The sequence below is a fragment of the Magnolia sinica genome, chromosome 3, assembly GCF_029962835.1.
Source record: "Magnolia sinica isolate HGM2019 chromosome 3, MsV1, whole genome shotgun sequence".
NCBI lineage: Eukaryota > Viridiplantae > Streptophyta > Magnoliopsida > Magnoliales > Magnoliaceae > Magnolia > Magnolia sinica.
Window position 1 is genome coordinate 54,795,340 of NC_080575.1, and position 23,556 is coordinate 54,818,895.

Sequence of the window (23,556 nt, forward strand, 5' to 3'; positions counted from 1 at the left end):
GGGTGCGATACGTAACGCGATACCGATATTTCAAACACTGCTTCTTACTTCAAAAACTTGTTTCTTACTAAATGGTAAGTGGGAAGCTTTAACCCTGATATGAATGCAATAACAACTTTCATCGTCATCAGCTTTCACAAGATTAAATGGTAGAGTATTCACGTAGAGGAAGCGAGCATTAGAAAGGCAAACATTATCTCTCTCTCTCTTTTTTTTTTTTTTTTCCAAGTTCTATTTAGAATGGCCTGTTGCTTTTTTCTTCCCTCACTATTTCTTCCAATAAATCATAGTCTTCCTTTTATCTCTATCATCCAATTCTTTCATGTCATGTACGATTGGAACTCTTCCAACATCATGCATGGCTTCCTATTGTTGTTTCTTTTAACTAGTATTAGTCTCCAACAATTTCTTAAACTTCTCTACTACATCATCACCTACATGTGAACATGCCGTTACGTTCTTCTTTGTTCGGGCAAGATGATATTTCATTTGAAATACACTTCCTCGATAATTTTTCCCACAAAAGTTGCATTTGAGGTGAAGGTTATTGTTTTCATCCAATTTTGAACAATAATTCCACGTAGGATTATTATCCGTTGTCTTAGACTTCACCATGTTTAAGAACAATCCACACAACCCTAGAGTAAAGATAAATGAAATCAAAAGACAAATATTAGGGAAAAAATGATTATTAGCCTAAAAATAAGCATAAAAATCTTTAAGATTCAAAAGAATCTTAAAAGTAAACAAAAAACAAAAGAAAAAGACAAATATTGAATATTTTCAAGTTACCCTAGAAAGGGAACAAAGGAAATAGAAAATAATATATAATTATTTTGGGAAGCTTTAACCCTGATATGAATGCAATAACAACTTTCATCGTCATCAGCTTTCACAAGATTAAATGGTAGAGTATTCACGATGTTACGAATGTTATGATTTGAATCATACACCGATGTTACGATTTGAATCGTCCAAATCACATGATTATGATTGTACGATTTACATACAAATGATATGATTTGAATCGTACACCCCAATGATACGATTTGTATTGTTCGAGGCGTATCATGAATCGTACGATTTATATAACATCGGTTACTGCATATCAGGCTTCATACGTAGTCGAAGTAGAAAAATCTCCCACCAATAAGGCTCTCTCTCTCTCTCTCTCTCTCTCTCTCTCTCTCTCTCTCTCTCTCTCCTTCCCCTCTCTTGCACACCCATACACAAAAACATCCAGAGAAACCCAATAAGCCCTATCTTTCCCATTGTAAAGTTTTTTTTTTTTTTTTTTTTTTTTTTTTTTTTTTTTTTTTTTTTTTAAGTATTCGAGCATGCAATACTAGTGGGAACCACTCTAATTTAGGTTATGGTTTGGTTCTAGCATGTTGTTTCTTATTAAATGCCAATTTCTTGTAAGTGCTTTTTTAGATTAATTAAAAATGTTGTATAGGTGGGACCCACACTAATTTTGGGTTTTTGTGGGTTATGTTTGGAGAGTGGGAGTCACTAATTTTGGGTTTTTATGGTCACTAAATTGGCCATTTTTTAAGTTTGAGATAATCATAACATGGACTGTGCCACACAAATCCACAACTTAGAAGAATCTCGCCCTTCCATTGGTGTTATTATAATTGACAATTATAGAAGGATGCAGATTGCCTGTTGGAAGCTAGGTGGGGCCATCGTGATGTTGTTAGAAATCTACCTTGTCCATTCGGTTTGCCAGCTTATGTTCGGACATGAGCCTAAAAATGAGGTAGATCCAAAATTCAAGTGGGCCACATGACAAGAAAAAGAGGGGAGGGAAATTCCTATCGTTGAAACCTTCCCATGGTTCATCGTGATGTTTACATGCCGTCCAAACCATTAATAAAGTCATTCCCACTCAGATGAACAGAGAACACAAAAATATTAGCCTGATCCAAAATTTGTGGCCCTACGAAATTTTCAATTGTGGAAGTTCAATCCCCACTGCTTTTTGTCGTGTGGCCCACATGAATCTTGAAGATGTTAGTTTGCTTTGAAGCGGTTTCAGGTCTGAAGATCAACATGGCAAAATCGGAGATGCTTGGGATCAACGTGGGGGAAGCCGACCTTCACATACTAGCAGAAACTTTCGGTTGCAAGGTGGGTGTGTTTCCTTCTACATATTTGGGGCTTCCTCTTTGCATCGGGAAGCTGCCTAAACATTTGTGGGACAAGGTGATCGAGAGGAAGCTAACTTCTTAGAAATGCCATTATCTATCTTTAGGGGGTCGGCTTATGCTCATTAAGCTTTGTATTTTATGTCCCTATTCAAGTGCCCCAAGGTGGTGGTCAACAGACTCCAGATGATTAGAAGAGAGTTCCTCTGGAAAGGTGCTTGTGAAGGAAAGAAGTTCCGTTTGCTCAAATGGGAAGAGGTTTGTAAACCGTATAGGGAGGAGCTGGCATCAAACCCTTGGGTATTATGAATACAACCCTACTAGGAAAAATGGTTTTGGAGATTCAGGAAAGAGGAGGGCAGATTGTGGAGGGAGATAGTAGCCCTCGAATATGGGACCAACGAGTGCGGGTGTTTCACGAAGCACTTGTCCCTTTATAGAGCATGGTTCATTTGGAAAGCAGTAGCAGCGACTGAATCTTTTGTTTGTCAGGGGCTAGCATTCTTAGTGGCAAATGGGCATCAGGTTCGCTTTTGGGAGGATTTGTGGTGTGGAGAACACTCTCTCGCAGAATAGTTTCCTAGCATTGCTCGCATTGCTATTGATCGCTCCATTTGGGTTGCAAACTGCTTCTCCCTCCTGAAGATGATTTCTTCAGTCACTTTTGCCAACGAAGAGGACTCGATGATCTGCATTAAGAACTCCAATGGGAATTTCTTGGTTTAGTCGCTCGTTAGCTTGATTGGGGATTCTAACCCTAGATCTTTGTCGCCTTCATTCCACTAGTGGTCCTACGAGGCTCCCTCGCATGTTTCAACCTTTGCGTGGATGGTGGCAAGGAAAAGAATCCTCACGATAGAAAACTTTCAGAGGAGGGCCATTATCCTCCCTAACATTTGTCTCATGTGTATGGAGGACAGGTGTTGGAGCACAAAAATCAAGACCTGTGCAAGATTACTGTGTTGCATTGCCGCAAAATAGAGATGAATTGCGTAGGCGCACAACTTAAGACAGACAATGAGAGAGATGTTGGCATAGCACAAACCTGACCAACTCGCAGAGAAGAAGATGATTGCACGACCGCGTAACAAAGATACGTTGTGAGGCCACTCAACGACATCTTGTGCGGATTTGATAGCTCACACGTGTGAAGGCCTACAAATACCCCCTCTCCCTTTTATTTGAAGATCAGAGAGATCAGAGAGAAATATTTGGAAGCTTTCAGAATCAAGGGGTTCAGAATTCAAGTATCCTATGGATTGAAGAACGGGTGAAAGGGAGAAAGAAGATGTAGGAAGCTTGTTGCGTGACCGCGCAACAGGATCTACTTGCGCAACTGCACAATTGAGGTCCCAAAAGCCCTACGCGCTATGTAGCTTTCGCAGATTTGTCATGGTTTATAAATCTTATGCGCATCTCATGCATACTAGCGTGAAGTAAGAGTTTTAAACCCGCACAACTTTTCTATCATTCCGACGGATACTCTACAAGCCGAGATGTTGCCGAAATCATTGTCGAATTACTTTTAATTACATTAATTAAATGTACTTTTTTTAAAAAGAATCAATGGCAATGTAAGGAATGTAATAAGAATTTAGATTAATGAAATAAAATGATAACGGGTATTCTTTGATTGAATTTCTTTCGTTGTTATAGAATATATATATATATATATATATTCCAATCTTCGAAATACGTTTCTAATCGAAACAAAATGGCGACTTTGATGGGAATTGAACCCAAAATCTCTAGTTGGAATATTTATGTTTAATACTAACGATAGAATAATAAAAGGATAATTGTCATCAAAGAACGTTATAATAGTGCCAAAATGGCGACTCTCGACAAGAGCATTCTCCCATTCATCTTTAAAACAAAGTGTAGTTCGATTCGATCCAAATAACTAATAATCTCTTTTGGAATTCAGATACTTCGTTCTTACATAATCATGATGGCTTCTCTTCCGGTCAACGTAATCGTCTATTTCACGCCCAATGGGTTCGTTGTGGATTATGTTGGCAGTGTTCAATCGCCACCTAAAAGGGTATCGGGGAAAGCCAAGTCGGTTATGACCGGAAATAGACGACAACAGGTAATGTTTGGGGTGATCTCCGCCTCACTGACAACGCAAAAGGACGATGAGGAATGGACAGTAGTGACGTCTAAGAGATTGGAGACTCGATCCCCTCTGGCAAGAGGCCCGATTCCGTTCCAGAGAGTAAGAGTGCCAATTACACACAACATTGCGAAATGCAATCCCACATTAGCCCTGACCCCGCTCCATCCTGGAGAGGCTGAAATAACTCTCTTTGCCCCACACGACTTCCCGCCCTACCGGTCGTAGCTTCGCCACAGACCCAAAAAGAGAAAGGGAAAGCTATCCTGACAAATAAGCTGTCTTCCCCCAGGTTTATTGCGACAACTTTGCCACAAGCGTCGGCACCAAGCACATCCCGTTCAGGATCGATAAATCCTTAGGACCACAGAAGGATAGTATCGAGTCGAGTAGCGAATCATTTTCTCTAAGATTCCCTTTGACAACCTATTCTCCTCCCTTCGGCATCAGGGCAGTCAAGAAGTGGAAAGGCGGCAGTTTTCATGGCAGGAACTAGTCAAACCCAACCTTTGTCCACGGACGAACATTTACCTAAGATGGCATGCACACAGACAATATTAATGGAAGAGCGTAGAAACCTTAAAGAGGCGTTGGCGATATTAAGCCACAATGTGGCTTAGGTTACTGTCCCTTCGATGATGGCTGTTGCGAATGACAATGAACAACAAGTAGAAGGGTCGCAACCACAGAGGGCAGGGTTGCATGGATCAATTCTCATTGCTCGCCCTATGACCCAAGATGACATCTGACATGTAGTGGCTAAAGCGGTTCGTATGGAAAGAGACAGAGCATATAGGAAGATTCTGGTTCCAAACCCCCTACCCCTGTGAAATTGAAGACATACCTTTTCCTGCAAACTTTAAATATCCAGATTTTCAAAAGTTTAATGGAGACGGATTGTCGGAGGAACACCTGATGCACTTCATTACTATCATGGGGAATATCTTTACGGTTCCACAGTACTGTTTGCAGCTGTTTGGGTCGTCCTTGACAGGAAAGTTGTTGAAATGGTATTCAATTGTGGCACCGGAATCCATACGTACGTGGGATCAGATGCAAGATGCCTTCGTGACAAACTTTTTCTCGTCCGATAGAGATGTTAGCCTGATTGAATTGGCTTCCGTCCAACAACGGGAAGGTGAGCCGATCAAAAAGTTCATCGATTGATGGAAGACCTTAGGAGCGTCATTCCGACAACTCCCAGGAGATTCAGAACAAGTAAAGATGTGTTGAATTCCATGGAACTAGGGGTTGCATTCGGCTTGACAAGTGTTGACATACGGACTTTCCGTGACCTTGCCACTAAAGCCCATGCCCTTCAAATATGACTAGGAAAATGCCTGCCTTTTAGACAGAGACGCACGCTGGGGCCCGAGTAAGATGTCAGCAAATATCACCGATAGAGAAAGAAACAGGATCCCCAAAGTAGATAGAAAGATGGCAGAAGAGAGGGCAAAAGCCATTATACAGGAAGGACGACCAATAAGTGGCCCAGACGGTATGTCGATCACGAGGGGTACATGTTTGAAAAGGAAGATGTACTCCCCATGATGAATCAGCTATTGGCTACAAGGACGATCGAATAGCCCTAGTTGAAATGCCCAGAAGAGGTGAGAAAAATAAAAGAAAAGAATTATTGTCATTACCATCGTATGCTTGGTCATCCAACTAAAAACTATTACACTATTAAAAATATACTCCAAAATATGATGAACCGGGGTGAAATGGTAATAGAAAAATACAAGGAGTGGAACAAAAAAGCCATAACCAACATGGTATACATGTGGAACATGCATCGCGTGCATGCTTTTTAGGTAGTACATGATGAAGAGGCCGAAGACAAGGGAATTAAGCCGAATGGAAGTTCATGGACTTCTCACAGAGAGGAGAAAGGAAAAGAAAGAATAATAAAGACTCCGCCCAGTAGGTTCGTAGCAAACAACATGACTATAGCCACGAACTTTGATGATCATCAACAGAACATAATAGAAGTAGTTTTAGGGGTCCAAGCCCACCACCTGTTAAGGTGCCGTAGGGCTAAAAAGATGCCTAAGACTAAGAATATCTTGTTCTCTAGAATAGAGTCTCCTATAAAGCATTTGATATAGTACATAAGGCTAAGCAACCGACAAAATTGCAGTCATAATCATTTGCTAAAAATATTCGGCAAATCCCTGATGGGTCTGGCAAAATTGTGGTTCGAATCAGGAGCATTGGAAGGGGTTACTAGTTAGAAACATGCTTGCGATTTGTTCATGCTCTGGTCCTTTATGCCCAGAAGAGTCTTGACCTTAGCAGAATTGATCAGATGGGGAGCCAACGCAGAAGAGTGCCCTTATCGGTATGTACTAAAGTGGAGAAATGTTATCAGCGGTTTGTATAAACTGCTCGAATGTCCCGAGATCCATATGGCCGAATTATGCACAAGGAGCATAGGGTTTAGTCACACATGGATGAAGGACATGAACCTCACACACTCTTCAGTTTGATGAAAAAAAACAACAATTGTGGAATTAAAATCTTGTAAAGTACCGCTTGTTGACCATTGCTTCAGTGAAGCGCATGCAAGACAAGTGCATCAAGTAGTGATCGCAACGTCGTACTTGTTTAGGATGAGTATACATGACATGACGCGTTGCGTTTGTCCAAGGACTTTTGCCAAACGTTGATTTAGGCACTTCAGGCACTATCAGATGCTCGACTAAGTATACATGACATGACGCGTTGCGTTTGTCCAGGGACTTCTGCCAAACGTTGATTCAAGCACTATCAGATGGTGGGGCGAGAGAAGCATTGCTCACCGAAATGGGAAGTGCAAAAACAGAAAAGAATGACGATACAGAGTGGAATGTCATATCCAAAGAGATGGAGGCAACCAATTGTATGTCTGTTATTACGTTTTCTGACGACAACTAGATGTTAGGCTAGAAGGAAACAACAGATCGCTTATGATCGCTTGATACATCCATGAGAAACAAGTCAAGCGTGTAATGCTAGATAATGGCTCTGCAATGAACCTCCTACTGCTAAGCATGTTTGGTAAATTGGGATATTGCTGCAACTGAGGTTCCAAATGACCCACGCACTATGCAACTTTCACAAATTCATCATGGATTATAAATCCTATGTGCATCTCATGCATACTGGCGTGAAGCAAGGGTTTGACCCACACAACTTTTCTGTCATTGCGACGGATACTCTACAAGTCGAGATGTTGCTGAGATCATTATCGAATTACTTTGAATTACATTAATTAAATGTGCTTTGTTTTAGAATCAAGGGCAATGTGAGGAATGTAATAAGAATTCAGATTAATGAAATAAAATGATGACAAGTATTCTTTGATTGAATTTCTTTCGTTATTATTGAATAGAGATATTTCAATCTCCAAAATACGTTTTTGATCGAAACAACGGGGAGTCTATCAACCACCTTTTCATCCATTGCTCCTTTGTGACTAAGGTGTGGAGTCATTTTCTCGCCGTCTTTAACATGGATTTGGTGATGCCAAATTGCGTCGAGAAGCTGTTCTGGGCATGGCATGGTGGCGGAAGTGGTAAAGTGGGGAAATCCAAGTGGAGGCTGACCCTTATGGTAGTCGTATGGTCCATTTGGGGGGCTAGGAACCAGTGCTATTTTGAAAACTGCAGCTTTGAGGCTGCGAAAGTGATCTCGAGGATTGAAGGTCTTTTGGGGAATTGGGCTACGGTTGTTAAGCCAGCCTAGGCTGTCCTTCAGTGGGAGCTGTTGTTTTCGTTTGCTTCTTTGTATTCTTTCCTCGCTTTTGCAAGTTTTCTAATAAAATGTTCATCACCTTTCAAAAAAAAAGTAGTTTGGATATGCCTCGTTTTTGGGATTACGTCCTAGCATGAGCTGGCAAAACGGATGAGCGGGGTTGATTTCTCACAAACAACATGGTGGGCCCCACCTAGCTTCCTATCATAGGAAGTTCCTATGGTCGGGGGTCGCAGGCAATCGTGTAAGTTACAGAATGAATGGGAAAAAATATGTTGGTGGTTTGGTTCGGTATTTTCCTACTGAGTAGGATAAATGTTCATACATAGAATTGTTGGGTGATGAGGAGAGGCATACTAAGTTGCCACGGGATAAGATCATCTTGAACTACAAGATTTGGCTTTGTTGTTATATATGTTTGAGATTTGTGCAGGAAATGTAGAGAAGGGGAAGGAGGATGAGATTGACATTATGTCAGTTTAACCAATGAAGTGAGTGAATCTGAGGGCATGGATGATCCATTTTACAGAGATGAGGAACATGTGGGAGGTATGTATGGTGTGTTGGGACAGGATGTGGTGTTGGGAAAGATTGTGAGGAACATCTATTTGAAAATATAGGCATGGAAGCCAGGTAGTACAGATTATAGTAGTGTTGAAGATGGTGGGTCAAGCTAATTTGATCCACGATTAGAAATGGATTCTCTAACTCTGTCTATTAGATTTAGATTTGAAGATGCCACGCCATTTAGGGCTGCATTGAGGCAATATGCAATTAAATTTGCATTCTTTGACACTATATATAAAAAAATAATAATAATAATAAAAAAAGAAAAAAAAAAAGAGAGGACAAGAGTTTCAAAGGTACTTTGTAGAAAACGGGATAGGAAGTCAACTAACCTGCTCTTATACACCTTACTAAAATGGGGTGGCTGAGAGAGAATTGTCATCTTTTGGAGGTTATTAATTCCATTATGGTAGGTGTGATTGTGTGAAGTTTTCTAAATTGTATTTGGATGAAGCAGTTTTAACTGCTGCCTATATGATTAATAGGATACCAACTACAATTCTTAATGGCCAGTACCTCCTAGAAGTCTTAAAATTTCGCTTACTATTTTTTGCATGTGCTGGGACTTTGGTACAAGTTAGGTCCCCAATCTATAAAATTCATTTTCCTTGGATATGCGCATTCTAAAAAAGGGTATGTCCATATGTGTTATTGTCGTGTCATGAGGAAATTGTATGTTTCCAAAGACGTTACCTTCAAAAAAAAAATATCGTACTTCTATTCCCTTGACAAGATGTCTTCAAATGGTACTTCGGATTATTGTTTTCCTCTTCCCATAATTGTTGAACCTTCATACAGTTGAAAAGGAGTTGATGTTTTACACATGGAGGGATTTGACATCTAGTAAAGTAGTCACTGATCACCACCTATCACCCTCGACTTCTCTAAGTCCTAGGGTCCGTCTTCCTCTCCCATCAGATCCTCCCATTTCTTTGCGTAAAGGAAAAGGTCTTGCACTATTTCTCATCTCATTAGAATTTTTTTCCTTGTATAGGTCCATTCAATGTTTTAAATAGCTACTCTATGTAGCGTGTAGCTTACGCTACATAGTGTAGCATAGCCTTAATGCTACCTAGCTCATGAAAATAGCTTGAGTCAAGTGTAGCTTGTGCCTACATTACAAGTTATTTTTCACTACAATATTAAAATCAATTAATATTTCAATGATCTGTTACAATTTTCTATTATCAATAAAAATTAGTTAATCTTTTTAATGCTTTTAATAAAATAATATAATTAACAGTATTGAATTGGTTTCAGTGCTCTTTCTTTACCTTTAAACTTAATCATTGCCCATTTTTATTACTTTAGGTTGCATTTGGTTGCACAAAAATATCATGAAATTTTGTTAAATTTCATTATTTATCAGTCTAATTTGGTGTAGAAATCATGAAATACTATGTAGCTTACACCACGTGCTATGTAACTTACGCCTCACGCTTTCAGAAGGGTGAACACTACGCTACATGCTATTTGCTATTTAAAACACAGTGCCAATCTCATCTTCCCTTACTGCATATTTGTTCTCTCTTTTTGTTTTCAGTGGGTTTCATCATTGGTCGGCATTAAGCTACACATCTTCTGCATTACTATCAATGAATTAATCGCTAGTACTAGGAAGAAGTTCTGCAGTGTATTTTGTTGAGAGCGATGTGGTGTTGGTCCACGAGATGGAGTGAGGTTTAATGATAAAGTTTAGATTTGGAGGAAGTCTATGGAATTCAGAGGCTTAAAAATTAGCATAAGGCTGATTGTTTGGAATGCAACTTTAGTAGTTACAAATCTGAACCCTTAGTTAAAATCGTTAGTCAGGGAATTCTACAAAGCAACGTGTTTCATGACCTTGGTTTTGTAATTCTGGAGGATGGAGATATTGATGGCGATGTTTCCAAATAAAGAAAAAAATAATCATAAGATCTAGGGAAAAAAAGTTAAACCCCGACATTTTCATATAGAATGCCTCAATCACATCACCATAAAGATCCATATTTATGCTCGCAACCATTGGTTGATGCTGTTAACTTGATCTGTCATTCTGATGGTTGCTGTTGTGTGCATACGAGATTACTTATTTTCAATATTTCTTCAAGTGGGCCATGCTGAGATACCACAGCAATTTGGTCTGGTGCTTGTGCTAAAAGTTACAATGACAACCTATCATACCTACATGCATGCATGCACGCATAATCTAGGTGTCAAGCATGGGGATGGTTATGAAATTAAATCTTAATATTTGGGCCTTTTTTTTATATATAGTTTTAGTCTCAACATTTTATCTAGAATATTTGGGTAAGGCCAAGCCTCACCAGTGCAGATCCCATTTCATGTTGTGTCAGACACAAGCATCCTATGCGATTTGAAATTGATAGCTATCCCAGGTTACAATTTTCTGTTACATAAACAACCAAATGTGGAAATGGTATGGTGCTCCACACTAAATATAGTGGTGCAGAGGACTAGATGGCTGGAGAAAATTCTACAATTTTTTTTTTATTTTTTTTTTATTTTTTTTTTATTTTTTATTTTTTATTTTTTCAATTTTCTTACACAGAACAATCAGGTTTGATGTGAGTTGAAGGGTAGAATTTTCATCGCACATGATGAGTGTATGATACTCATTTTGATGATGCCACTACACTTGCATATTGACAAATCCCTGATGCTGCACATCCATGCCTTTACCTTCCAAAAACAATTTTTTACCATTCAAAAAAAAAAAGAAAAAAAAAAAAAAGAAAAAAAAGAAAAAAAAGAAGAGGACATCCATTGCCATGATTTTATCCCTTTCTCTGTTGTTTGACCATCTGAATGAAGCAATGCCGCCTTGTCGGTGTTTGTTTTGCATCTTTGTAAGTTACAAGAATATCATTCAGTTCTCCTGCTGCCAAGCTTACATTGTGAGGTCTGATGTTCCTTTTGTGCAGGAATTTGGATTGCTGCATACATTTTGAATGAAGTCCATGAAGACACTCCGACAGTTCAAGTTATCTCAAGATTTTTTTTGTTAGTGACGGTATGTTACTGTTGGTCATCCTGATATTCCACTTATAGGTAGCAATAATCTGTTCATATCTGTCATCATTTAGCTATGGAGGGCAATATTTGTTGCATGGGTACTACAATTTGCTGTCTACCTATGCATGACAATCTCATGGTTCTTAGTAAATTCCTAAAGAATGGTTTCAGATGCAAATCAGAAGTTTATAGTTTAGTCAGTTAATTTGACTCTTTAATTTCACAAATCATGTACCGTTTACCAGCTCTAGTTTGGGCCCAATGATGATGCTCATGTTATGTCTGATTGGATTTATTCATCCTCAAGTGTCTCATGTCTGTTTCAAAAATTGTGAATTCTGGAAAAAACATGGAAACAAATGGGACCTTTTATGAACTCTAACAAATGAAATTATGTAATCCTATGCCACATGACATGTAATGCCTTGCGATATCTTGGGTCCATGTGAGTGGGGTCCATGCTTCAACGGCTCAGACTATTGACCTGATGTATCGCCCTTTTATTTTATTTTATTTTATTTTTTATGAAGGGTGGGTGCACACCACCTCTATTTTTATTAAGAAGAAAGACTAGGTACAACTACAAGGGACTAAAACCTTCCCCCAACCTGAAAAAGGAAAAGCCGCAAAGACAATCTAATATGTCACTCTGTGGATGGTGAAACCCCAAAATTTTCTTGATTGGAAGCTTGATAGGTGGCCTGGGAACCTGCTAATGAAGAAAACATCGTAGCAATGGTCCAGATCCAATTGAATAAGGTGGAGAATTTTTATTCCTAGGTGTTTTCGGGCCATCTCCAATCCATGAAGTGCCCCATTCGTACGGATTGGGTGCTGCAGGACACTAACATAGCAGGTGCCTGAATAAAGAGGAGATCACCTTTGTCTTCTCAAGAATTGCAAATTCACAAGGTGAGAGAAATCTCTTAAACGAGAAATAAAAGGGATATTAGTGATGAAAGGTGATATAACTTACCTTATGGCCTTATATATAAGCAAACCCTAGACTCCTAATCTGACTAGAAATAGGAAACTTTCCTAGTATGGTAAAAGTTACTAAGATTAGTAAAAAATATGCTTAAGCCTATCCAAACTCGTAAGCAACTCTTGAATGACCAAAATAATGATTCTAGACCACAAACAGGCTCTTAAAACCCTAAATATTTTTTTAAAGAAACTTACTAAAAATAGTAAGTTTTAACTTTTTTTTACACACTCACACCCACACACCACATGGGCACTCGAACCCATGACTTCCGTGTAGAAACTCACAAAGTCTACATCGAGCCATGAGTAGGGAGTCCCAATAGTAAGTTTTAACTTGAACGCTTAATTTGACCTCTAAAATGTTTGAATTTTATGAAGTTGTTTGGGGGCGAATGAACATTGGTTATTGGCACAGGCGTAAAGCTCATATTATACGCTCAATTAGCCCTTTTGGCCAAATCAGGGACCCTCCGGCCCAAATTTGTGAAATCTTGTCCCTTCATTAAGTCGTCCTTTACCGTCTGAAAGATAGCATTAGATAATTCCTCCACAAATGAAAAAGTGTTTGTTTAACCAATTGGAACGAAATAATTTGTTAGTTTTTGGGTGTTCCATATCTTACCATGCATAATTCATGAGTCTTCATGTGTAAATTGTTGGAATTATGATTAATGTTTAGAGTGCATTTGGAAGCAGAAGCAAATTGAATTGTAGATATTCAGTTTAATTAAAAAAAAAAAAATTAATTAAAATTAATAAAATAAAATACATGGGTTCACTATGTTTGGGTGAATTATGAAAAACCACAAGGCCAAGGTCCTCTAGCTTTTAGTGTCAGAAGCATGTGACATGACACGGTCCTTTCTTCTAAAATTATGAGTAATCTGTAAGTCCAAAACATATAGACCCGAACCACAAGTTGAAGCAAAAGAAGAAGTCACATAAAAGCAGCCACTAGATATGGTAGGTAGGTATTAATATTGCTAACGCAATCTTTAGAGAGTTCATAGATAGGAACCACTTGTTACTATAATCCAACAATCCATAATTAGATTACATTCACGTCATATGCATCGAAGGACCAAAAGCAAAAGGAAAACCTTCATGTCTTCTGTTTATACACCATCAAGATGCTAACGAAACCAATGAAATGGCAATGAAAACAAAATGGTAATAGCTGACTCTGACAGTCTCAATTTTTTTAATCACATCCTAAATTTCCGTTATTTAACCAACCTAAAAGTATGTGTTTTCTCTGCATAGTAAAAAGCATAAATACATTTTTATTTGGTTAGGTGTGAACATCCAAAGATAATTGATCTCATTGTAGAGCTTGAGGTATAACTACAGGCATCTCTGTGGGTTTAGGGAATATGACATGTAACAGGCCCCCCCCAAAAAAAAAGCTTCAGAAGGGGCAAGATAGGAACAATGGAGCACGAATTGCAAACTCTAGCAGACCACTGGAAGCGATGGGAAGAACGTGTCTGCATCCAACTGGCCAAGGGGTCGCATTGCTTGAGGTGCTAAAGGATGGTGTAACACGTGGAGACCCGTCCAAGAGAGGAAGGCCCACTGACACGTGGTGAGCACTTGTTGTAGGAGTCAGTGAGAGACCAAGTTCGAGGAGACGGTTCGCGTACTATCCACGCTCTCGACAATTGTGTGGAGTGAGCCACATGTGAGGAGCTTAGTCTGACAATTACATATGTCCCTTCAGTACATGTGAGGCTTCTAACCCTTCAATTACACGAGTGGAGCAAATCACACGTGAGTCGATAAGTCCTTCAGTTACACGTGAGATTTCTAACCCTTTAGAAGCATGCGGTCAAAACAACTTATTAGGCGGCATGTGCGACCAAGACGCCCTTCAGGATATCGATAAAAGCAAGGTTCCCGACCCTTTTTATGCAGGGCATTGAAGGGAAACATGGAAAAGGTTCGAATTTTGCAGGCTTCGAAGCAAGTCGGTGGGATGCATCTAAAAAGGGCTTTTGGTGGTGTTTCAAGAGGAGTGCGATGAACTGGGATACGATGAAGGGGAAGAGGAAGTAACACAACAAGATCAACTTTGCTTTGCTTGCTTATGGGTTCCAGTCCTTGCTCGAGTGGTAGACTCTGAGGAGTTTCAACACGAGGTCTTGGGTTCGAAACCCATAGGTGGTGAAATCCCACTACGGTGTGGCGGGTGCATGTTTAAAAAAAAATAAAATTAAAATATCAGCTTTGCTTACCAGAAGCGATGTTCCTGAACATCCCTTGTCAGCATCAGGAGGGTTCTCCAGAAGTATCGATCGACCGATCCGCCTCGCAGGATCAAATTTCAGAGGCTTACGAAATGGAAGGGTAGATCAAGCAGCATCAGAAATCTCACTACATGTGATGAATGTAGGTAACAAAGAACTAGAAAAAGGGATTCCATGACCTTAGTAGTGGACAATCAAATGGCCTTAGCAACAGTACTCAATGTCCCGTCAGTACCTATAGTTGATGATTTTGCAACGGTCTCAGCCAGAAAATGCCAAGACAAGGTCTTCATGGCCCAGGGCATGAAACGAATAAAAGTTGTCACAACTGAGATTGCACGGATAGTGGGGGTCACGTTTGGAGATGGTCGGAAGATTACATTGCGTTGTTTTTGTGGAGGAACAGGCAGACAAATCCCCAACTTTCTTAGGGAGAAGACCTAGTCACTAACAGAGAGTTGGTTGATCTTCATCAACAAATTGAGGAGGTCAATGAGTTGAGAGGGCCAGTAGTGAGTATAGACAAAGGGGAATATGGGAGAAATTGGTTTCTATTGAAGATTTTATCCTGGAATGTCAGGGTTTGGGGTGCCCGCAAAAGCAGACACTAGTCAAGGATATGTGTAAGAGGTACAAAGTGCAGTTGGTTGCATTCCAAGAAACTAAACTGCAGATAATTTATCAGAATATAGTTAATTTTGTATGGGGAGAAGGGCAACATAAACAATGGGAGCAGCTTGATGCAATCGGTTCAGCATGGGGCATACTGGTCATTTGGAATTTTGCTCACTAGAACAAGGTAGATTGTTGGAAAGGCAAACACTTGGTGTTAGTTTTGTTCAAGGATAGATCGTTAGGGTTTCAATGGGTATTCACAGTAGTCTACGAGCCAACTAGACCAAGGTTTAGGCAGGAATTTAGGGCATGATTCAATGATTGTCAACATAGATGGGGTGGGCCGTGGTGCATGGAAGGAGACTTCAATGTGGTGAGATTTTCCTTTATGAAATCAAGTGGGGGCAGGATATATTGGAGTATGAAGGACTTCTCAGAATGGATAGCGAAGAATGAATTAATAGATTTGCCAATGGGGGAAGCCAAATATACATGGTCAAATGGTCGGATTCAACCTTCTAAATCTAAGTTGGATTGTTTTTTGATCTGCTCTCCACAGATTGGATTGATAAATTTCCGTTAATTCACCAAAGGGGGCTGCCTAAACCTACATCCGATCACTATCCTGTTATCCTAGAATTGGAAAAAGAAGATTAGGGCCCACACCCTTTTATATTTGAGCTAGCATGGCTTGAGATAGAAGGATTCTCGGAAAAGGTTATTGAATGGTGGTCATCCTTTTTCATCAACGGAGAGGCAGGATACGTCTTATACAAAAAGTTGAAATTGCTGAAAGGTAAAATCAATGCTTGGAAAAAAGAGGAGCTATGAAGGGTTGAGAAGAGGAGATAGACGGGATTCTCATGGAAATTTAGGCCGTTGAGATAAAAGAAGAGGACAAAGACCTTGGGAAAGAGGATATAGTAAGGCGGGAATTATTGAGAACAAAGTATGTGACCAGATTAAGAGAGGAAGAAATTAAATGGAGGTGGTGATCAAGGGCACTTTGGTTGAAAGAATGAGACAAAAACATCTAGTTTTTCCACACAATGGCTAGTGCAAGGGCAAGAACCAATAGGATAAAGACAGTCGATGTTGACGAGAATAGAGTTGAAGGCAAAGAAAAGGTTTGCAGCGCTATTGTTAAATTCTATAAGAAGCTTCTATCGAGAGATGGGTGGAGGCGACCATTGCTCGACAATCTCGACATTCCATATCACTAGAAGCAGCGTTGTCTTTGGAAAATCCTATTTCAGAGGTGGAGATTATAAAAGCAATTCAAGAGTTGGGAAGTGACAAAGCACCGGGACCTAACGGCTCTCCTATAGCCTTTTATCAGAAATTTTGGGAGATGGTCAAGACAAATGTGATTGGCTTCGTAAATGAATTCTTTAGTAGTAGTAAAATTGCTCCTGAGCTTCGGGCCACATTTATTGCATTAATCCCCAAAAAAGGAGCGGAATCATTAAGGGATTTTCGACCAATAAGTCTCTTAGGAGGTCCATATAAAACATTAGATAAGATCTTGGCGTCAAGGTTTAGGGCAGTAATTGGGGAAGCTATATCTCTCTCGCAAGGTGCATTTGTGGAAGTTAGACAAATAGTTGATTTAGCATTGGTGGCACACAAATGCATCGATTCATATAATAGACGAGGTTTGAGCAGGGTAGTCTGCAAATTAGACATCCAAAAAGCTTACGATCATGTTGATTGGGATTTTTTTGATTATGTTCTTTGAATGATGGGTTGTGGACAAAAATGGAGGTCATGGATCCGAGAATGTCTCTTTGGCTAAGTTTTCAGTTTTAGTCAATGGCTCTCTGAATGGCTTCTTTTCAACATCTAGAGGTCTAAGGCAAGGGGACCCAATATCTCGCTATTTGTTTGTTGTGGTTGTGGAAGCTCTTGGTAGAATGATTCAAAGAGGAGCAGAGGTTAATTTAATAAAAGGATTCAGGGTGGATAATTCCGATTTCAAGGTCATGCACCTTCAGTTTGCAGATGACACATTACTTTTTTGCGAAGCTGACTCTTCTCAAGTGAGCATTCTCCGAGCAATCATCATTAGCTTCGAAGCAGTTTCAGGTTTGAAGGTGAACATAAGCAAGAGCAAATTATTGGGGGTGGGGATCTCTAAGGAGGAAGTCAAATCTCTTGCCAGTTTGTTCGGATGTAAAGAAGGATCCGTTCCTACAACATATCTTGGCCTCCCATTATGCATTGGTAGGCCGCTGAAACAATTATGGGATAAAATGGTGGAGAGATTTCAAAATAAACTCTCTATGGAGACAGATATTTATCCTTGGGCGGTAAGTTAAATCTTATAAAGGCGACAATGTCTAACCTTCTAGTGTATTTCATGTCATTATTCAAGTGCCCAAAATCAGTGCTCAATAAGTTGGAGAAGCTGAGGAAAGACTTTTTAGGGAATGGGGCGGAAGATAAACACAAATTTCATCTAATGAAGTGGGAGGAAGTATGCAAGCCGTGGGATCAAGGGGGAGTGAGTCTTAGGAGTCTGGAGAAAATAAACTCAATCCTTTTAGGTAAAATGGGTTTGGAGATTTGGGAATGTGGAGGGCACACTGTGGAGGGAGGTGATTGGTAGGAAATATGGAGTGGATTCAAGAGGCAGGTGGACTAGATCATCCTCTTTATATAGGGCCTCCTATCTTTGGAGAATGGTGGCATCTTTGGAAAGAAAAGTATGGGAAGAGGTAGGGTTCTATCTGGGAGATGGGAAGGGAATAAAGTTTTGGGGGGATATTTGGGTGGGGAACCAAAAACTAACGGATATATTTCCACGGTTAGCGGGTGTAGTGCTGGACAGAGGAATACTTGTTGACAAATGTTTCTCGATTCTAGGGGAGCAAGTTGTTTGGGCTCCGTCGTGCAGGAGACATTTGGATGATGAAGAGTTCATTGAGCTTTCTGTTCTGCTTCAATTGCTTTCTAAAGTCCACCCGGTTTCTTCAGAAATGAACTCAGTCCTTTGTTTTCTTTTTGGCTGTGGCCTTAATAAAATTATCATTGTTCAAAAAAATAAAAAAAATGTTGTTGATGCTGATCCGTTCTTTTGTCGCTTGACCGCATGTTGCAATTTTGGATCCTCTTCTGAGTTTTCTGCTTCTATTTTCTGACATGTCTCAGGCTGTTGTTATTTTCCACACAGGCAAGTATTCTTATACTTTCTTTCTTTTCAATATCAACCTCTCAACCATTGTTGTCGCAAATGAGCTTGAGGAAACGGGATGCCCAGGAGTTTGAGACAATGGGTCGGGCTCTGGGTATACCAGATAGCGGACTACTCTTACCAAGAACAATGGCAAAGGAGATGGACATAAATGAGCCTTTGGATAAGCTTCTTCTGAATAAAAGATTTCGTCATTCATTCATGGCTTTTGCTGACAGGTTTGTATTCCTTTTCAGTTTTTTTTGAGCGATGTGCTTCATCCATGGAATACTTGGAGAGCTTTGTCCAGAATCACATACACCACATGTCCGAACATGCAAATCTGGCACACTTGCTTTAGATGGGCCTCACTGTGTAGATAAACAACCCAGAAATAAGATCAGGCTCCTCATAAGTGTGCTACATGCATATATTGAATGCCAGACAATGGAAATATTTCTAAACATCCATTATATCTGTGCATGTAGCTGAACTGACAAGTTGACTATCCCATTTTAGGGTGACGTTACACCTGATTGCACCACTTGGATTTCATGTGTAGCTGCCTGTGTGCAGGCTCAGAAAACTCAGATTCGAAACAGAAGGAATTACGTATTACTGTTGTTATTTTCTTCAATTACAGTTGTCTGGCTGGGGAGAGTGTACATTTCTATGATGAAGTCCATGAGCTGAGTAAGATACATGTCGATGATTCTGTGAGAAGGGTCTACATGGCACGTCACATTATTGAAAAGTATATAATCAGTGGTATGTTTTTCTCAGTATGGAATTTGCTACGATACTGTGTTCTATCACTTTTTAAAACTTTCTACATCCCACTTTAATCAACTCATTGTCAAACACATTTGATGACAAATCAAAATTTTGGTATCATCAGCACTCTTGATAATTTATTTCTATGGGGGACACATTTTGTATTAAGTTGTCATTGTCGTCATCATCATAGCCTTGTCAGAGTTGGAACATTTATGTATGGAGTTTTGCTAAGTGCACGCCCATGTGCAGTAAGCTCATGTACACACCACACATGTGCCAGCATGTCACAAAGTTGTGAGGTCCAATCCATCCATCAGGTTGGTCTGACCTTGTACATCCTTTCCCAAAAATAGATCTGCTCCATTCAGCATGTGGGCGCCAATATTGGAAACAATTGGATGGGTTAGGAAGCTTCGGCAAAGGTTTTATTTATTTATTTATTTATTTATTTATTTATTTTACATCTGTACATTTGTTTTGCAAACTCTGGCCCCGCTGACCAGTGGATGGACCTGATTCTTGGGCTAGGGCATCAATTTGGCGGTTTTGTTCCAATGGATAGATTGGATCTTGGATGATCATGCCATGTTAGCATATGTGTGGCATGCATGTGAGCTTTATTGCACACATGTGGGCTTAGCAAGTTCCTTTGTATGAAATATTAGAGAATATAAATCTTTTAATCTCTCTAATAAATATGTTGCAACTGTGTGAATGAAAAATAAAATAAAATTGGAGTATTTAGAGTTCCTCGGTCATTTAAATTGTGATAAAGCAGAATCCACACTTCTTTCTACCTTTCCTAGAGTGACCATACAAACTGTCAAAACTTTGAGAAATAAGGTCAACTTAGTAGGTTCATTCATTCATTCTTTTTCTTTTTTTCTTTTTTACTTCTTTTTTTTTTCGTGACAAATTCATAGCTAAATCTTTTGAGTTGTTTGAGGGTCTTAATCTGTCTTTTGGGTTGCCTAACACAGGGGATGAGGGAGATATCATCTTTCAGTAGTTTTTAATATTTTATCCGCTAGTTCTCAAAAATAGTGTTTTTCCTTTATTGTTTCTCCTTTAATTTTATATATATGATTTCCATAGCTATGTACTATATTGTATAGTTAGACATATGGTACATGTTCAAGAGAGGTCATCTTAGCGACATTCTAATAAATTGTATCCTCGTTATATTTTCTAGATTTGGTATAAATTATTAGAACTGAGAAGTTATAGATATCTGAAGTGTATTAGATTATTTAGTTTAGACTATTTGATATGGAATGATGTTTGTTACCGTTACTTAAATAATAAACTATCAGAGATTGTAGATATTGGATTCTAAATCATTAGGTGCCAACCGTATGAACTTCCATTTTCATCCGGCATTTCCCAGTGTTTTTTTTTTTCCCATTTATTCGAACTTACCTCTTCGGCATTAAAATCACTGAGCCTGTTGTAATATGCAATATGAATCACTCACATTTCTCAGTGCATTCTGATCTGTTTGTTGTTCCACTTTGAACAATCCACCCTTCAGTACTATAACCTGATTATTGAGTCTGTAATCATGCAATTTTACAGGTGCAGAAATGGAGGTTAACATATCTCATAGAACCCGTCAGGAAATACTAGGCACTCTTGATCTTGCTCATCCCATTCTATTTGATCATGCAATTAGCGAGCTGATGCAGTTGATGAAAACGGTATGTTGTCCTTGGATATTCTGATGAAACATATGCATTCTCTAGGGTACAAATATAGTCCATGGTTCAGTTATCCAGATCATAGGACTCTGTTTGGCCCCATCATATGGCCCCCAAAATTTCCCTGATTGGAAGATCCTAGCCACCAGTCTTGGGCTTTTTTTTTTTTTTTTTTCAGCTGACTGTGGGTCAACGCTGTATTTCTCTTCTTAACTGTCTATCTGAAGAATGCAAATTGAAGGGTTAGGTTTGTCCTATCAATGCGATTTTTGGGGCATGGCCCATCCAGGGTGGAAAATTGTTTAATTCCTTGTAATGATTTTGTTGCTAATTATAGTCCTATTTCTGAAGAATTTGGCGAAGGATTATTGGTCATCCATGTTCTTCATGAAGTTCAAAGACGAATCCCAGATGCAAACTGATGGGAGTGAATTCATGGAGCATTTGTCAGGGTGGGACTTCTCTCCTAGACTGAGTTCAGTTCATGGTGCTGATGATCCCTTTCACCAAGAGAATCCAAACAAGTGTTCAGATTGCAGATACGACATCCATGATGTGGACAGGTATTTGTAGTCTCCACAAAGATAATCTTCCTCGGCTCAACAGGGTCAGCTGGGCACATGGTTTTTTTTTTTTAGGAGTTGATTTTGGCCTACAAGCTGGACAGGAAAGTGTATTATGTGACAAGAAAAAAAGAGTAAAAGAAGAAGAAGAAGAATTGTGCACACACTCCCATTGTTGGTGCTTTTTCAGATAGGAACCAGCCATCCGAGGGGGTTAATGATGGCATATAATCACATGTATAATCAAATCATCTTGCTTATGTTTATAGTAAAAATATCACTTGGTTTAGACAATTGATTCCCCAATAATGTTTGGGAAAAGTCTATGGTTATAGTTCACCACCATTTTTTCAAAAGTCCAACTCACAAAGCCCACTGTGGATGGGGCATAATAACTCAAACACCACATGGATCGAATGAAGTTAACCATCTTGTTGGCTTGTTCCGGTTTAAGTTAACCATCTTGTTGGCTTGTTCCAGTTAAACCACAGACCATTTTGTATTAACACAAAAAGGAGGTGCCACAGATTGGATTGTGTCATTGCTTGTGTATGGTGGAGGAGACGCCACAGCTAGAAAGTTGCACTAGTACTATTGATACGAGCGGTCCTCTTAACTGCCAACCTTGCCAGCCTGTTGTGCCATTTTGTTACGGGTATAAGGCGTAATTATGTTTTCAAGGATTACATTGTAATTGAAAAACATGCATTCGAACAATTAAGGATGTTTCTTCTGCCATGAACCTTGAAAGAAAGATGTCTGTGTTGGCATGTGGAATTTTATTTTCAAAGACAAACAGAACCAACAGATCTATTTGAGACTTGAAAAAAAAGACAAAAAAAAAAAAGAGAAAAGAAAAGGACCAACAGATCTATATGGCAATGCCCACCCCTATGGCCCAAGGCTGCTTGGAGCTGAAGTTTCCTAGTAAATAATAATAAAAAAAAAAATTAATAAGATTATTTATTATTTTCTATGCTCTCATTGTCCATCTATTCTTAAAGGGTTCCTATCAAAGGGATCTGTTTGCTGTACATCTATTCGTAAAGGGTTCTGGTCAAAGGGATCTGTTTGCTGTAAAGTTGAGCAATGTATACTAAGTTCTGAGAAATGATGCAACGTCTCGGAAAAATCCGTACAAAGACCCAAGTATCACCTCAAGCAGAAATCACTACGGACCGAATCCTTCAGAAATTAGACGAAAATTAATTAAGCACTAAACTGAATTAATTGCCGAATTAGCTCGAATCACTTTCTATACGAACTACAAGACCCAAAACTAGTAGAATTGCTAACTCTACATTACCTAAAAACTTATGATCAATCTCAAAATTCAGTTGCTCTCGGAAGCATACCAAAACTCCGTATCGGACCTGAACCGCACGTCGAAAGTTCGATTACTATGAAATTATACAGTTGTGACCGCCTTACTGGGCTTAACAACCATCTCGAAAATCAAGTCCAAAAAGTATCCAGAAACACACAACTTGAGCCCGGAGCGAAGTGTGTGAAAAACGCGAATATCTTTAGAAAATGAACTCAAACTTAAGTGATTTGGGCCGTTCACTTGCAGGTCAAATTTAAGGTTTCAGACCGTCAAATTTTGACCCAACTACACCTTTAGATCAAGGAAATTTTCCTACACATGTTAGTGCACTTGTGACCCTGATCGAGAGACGTGACCGTTGAACTGAAACTGGTCCTCCGCGGTCGATCTACAAACCCGATCGGACTAAAAACTTAACCTGGCATAGATCCATTGTTAGGGGACTTTCACCGGACCGTATGCAGGAAATAGACCTCCACATGAGCTCCATTGGCCCGAAACAGTCACTCTTTGGCTATAACCTAAGTATACCATGGCCCTGGGGCCATTGACATCAGTTCTGGGCCTATATAAGGGCCTTAACCCACTC

The 23,556-nt window shown here is 39.4% G+C and overlaps 1 protein-coding gene across 2 annotated transcripts in view; it reads left to right on the forward strand.

Moving 5' to 3' along the window:
- The window catches only part of LOC131239921 (regulator of G-protein signaling 1), a 112,781-nt gene extending 90,847 nt beyond the window's left edge, over window positions 1-21,934 (forward strand). Inside the window, exons 7-11 of one of the 2 annotated variants that reach the window (XM_058237856.1) lie at window positions 11,493-11,581; window positions 18,604-18,842; window positions 19,247-19,371; window positions 20,956-21,077; window positions 21,429-21,934. In XM_058237856.1, the coding sequence (XP_058093839.1) occupies window positions 11,493-11,581; window positions 18,604-18,842; window positions 19,247-19,371; window positions 20,956-21,077; window positions 21,429-21,650 (797 nt within the window). In that variant the 3' untranslated portion in view covers window positions 21,651-21,934. Of the gene's footprint in view, window positions 1-11,492; window positions 11,582-18,603; window positions 18,843-19,246; window positions 19,372-20,955; window positions 21,078-21,414 lie in introns of both variants that reach the window. The other variant, XM_058237857.1, reaches the window with a different exon arrangement.
- The last annotated feature ends 1,622 nt before the right edge of the window (window positions 21,935-23,556 follow it).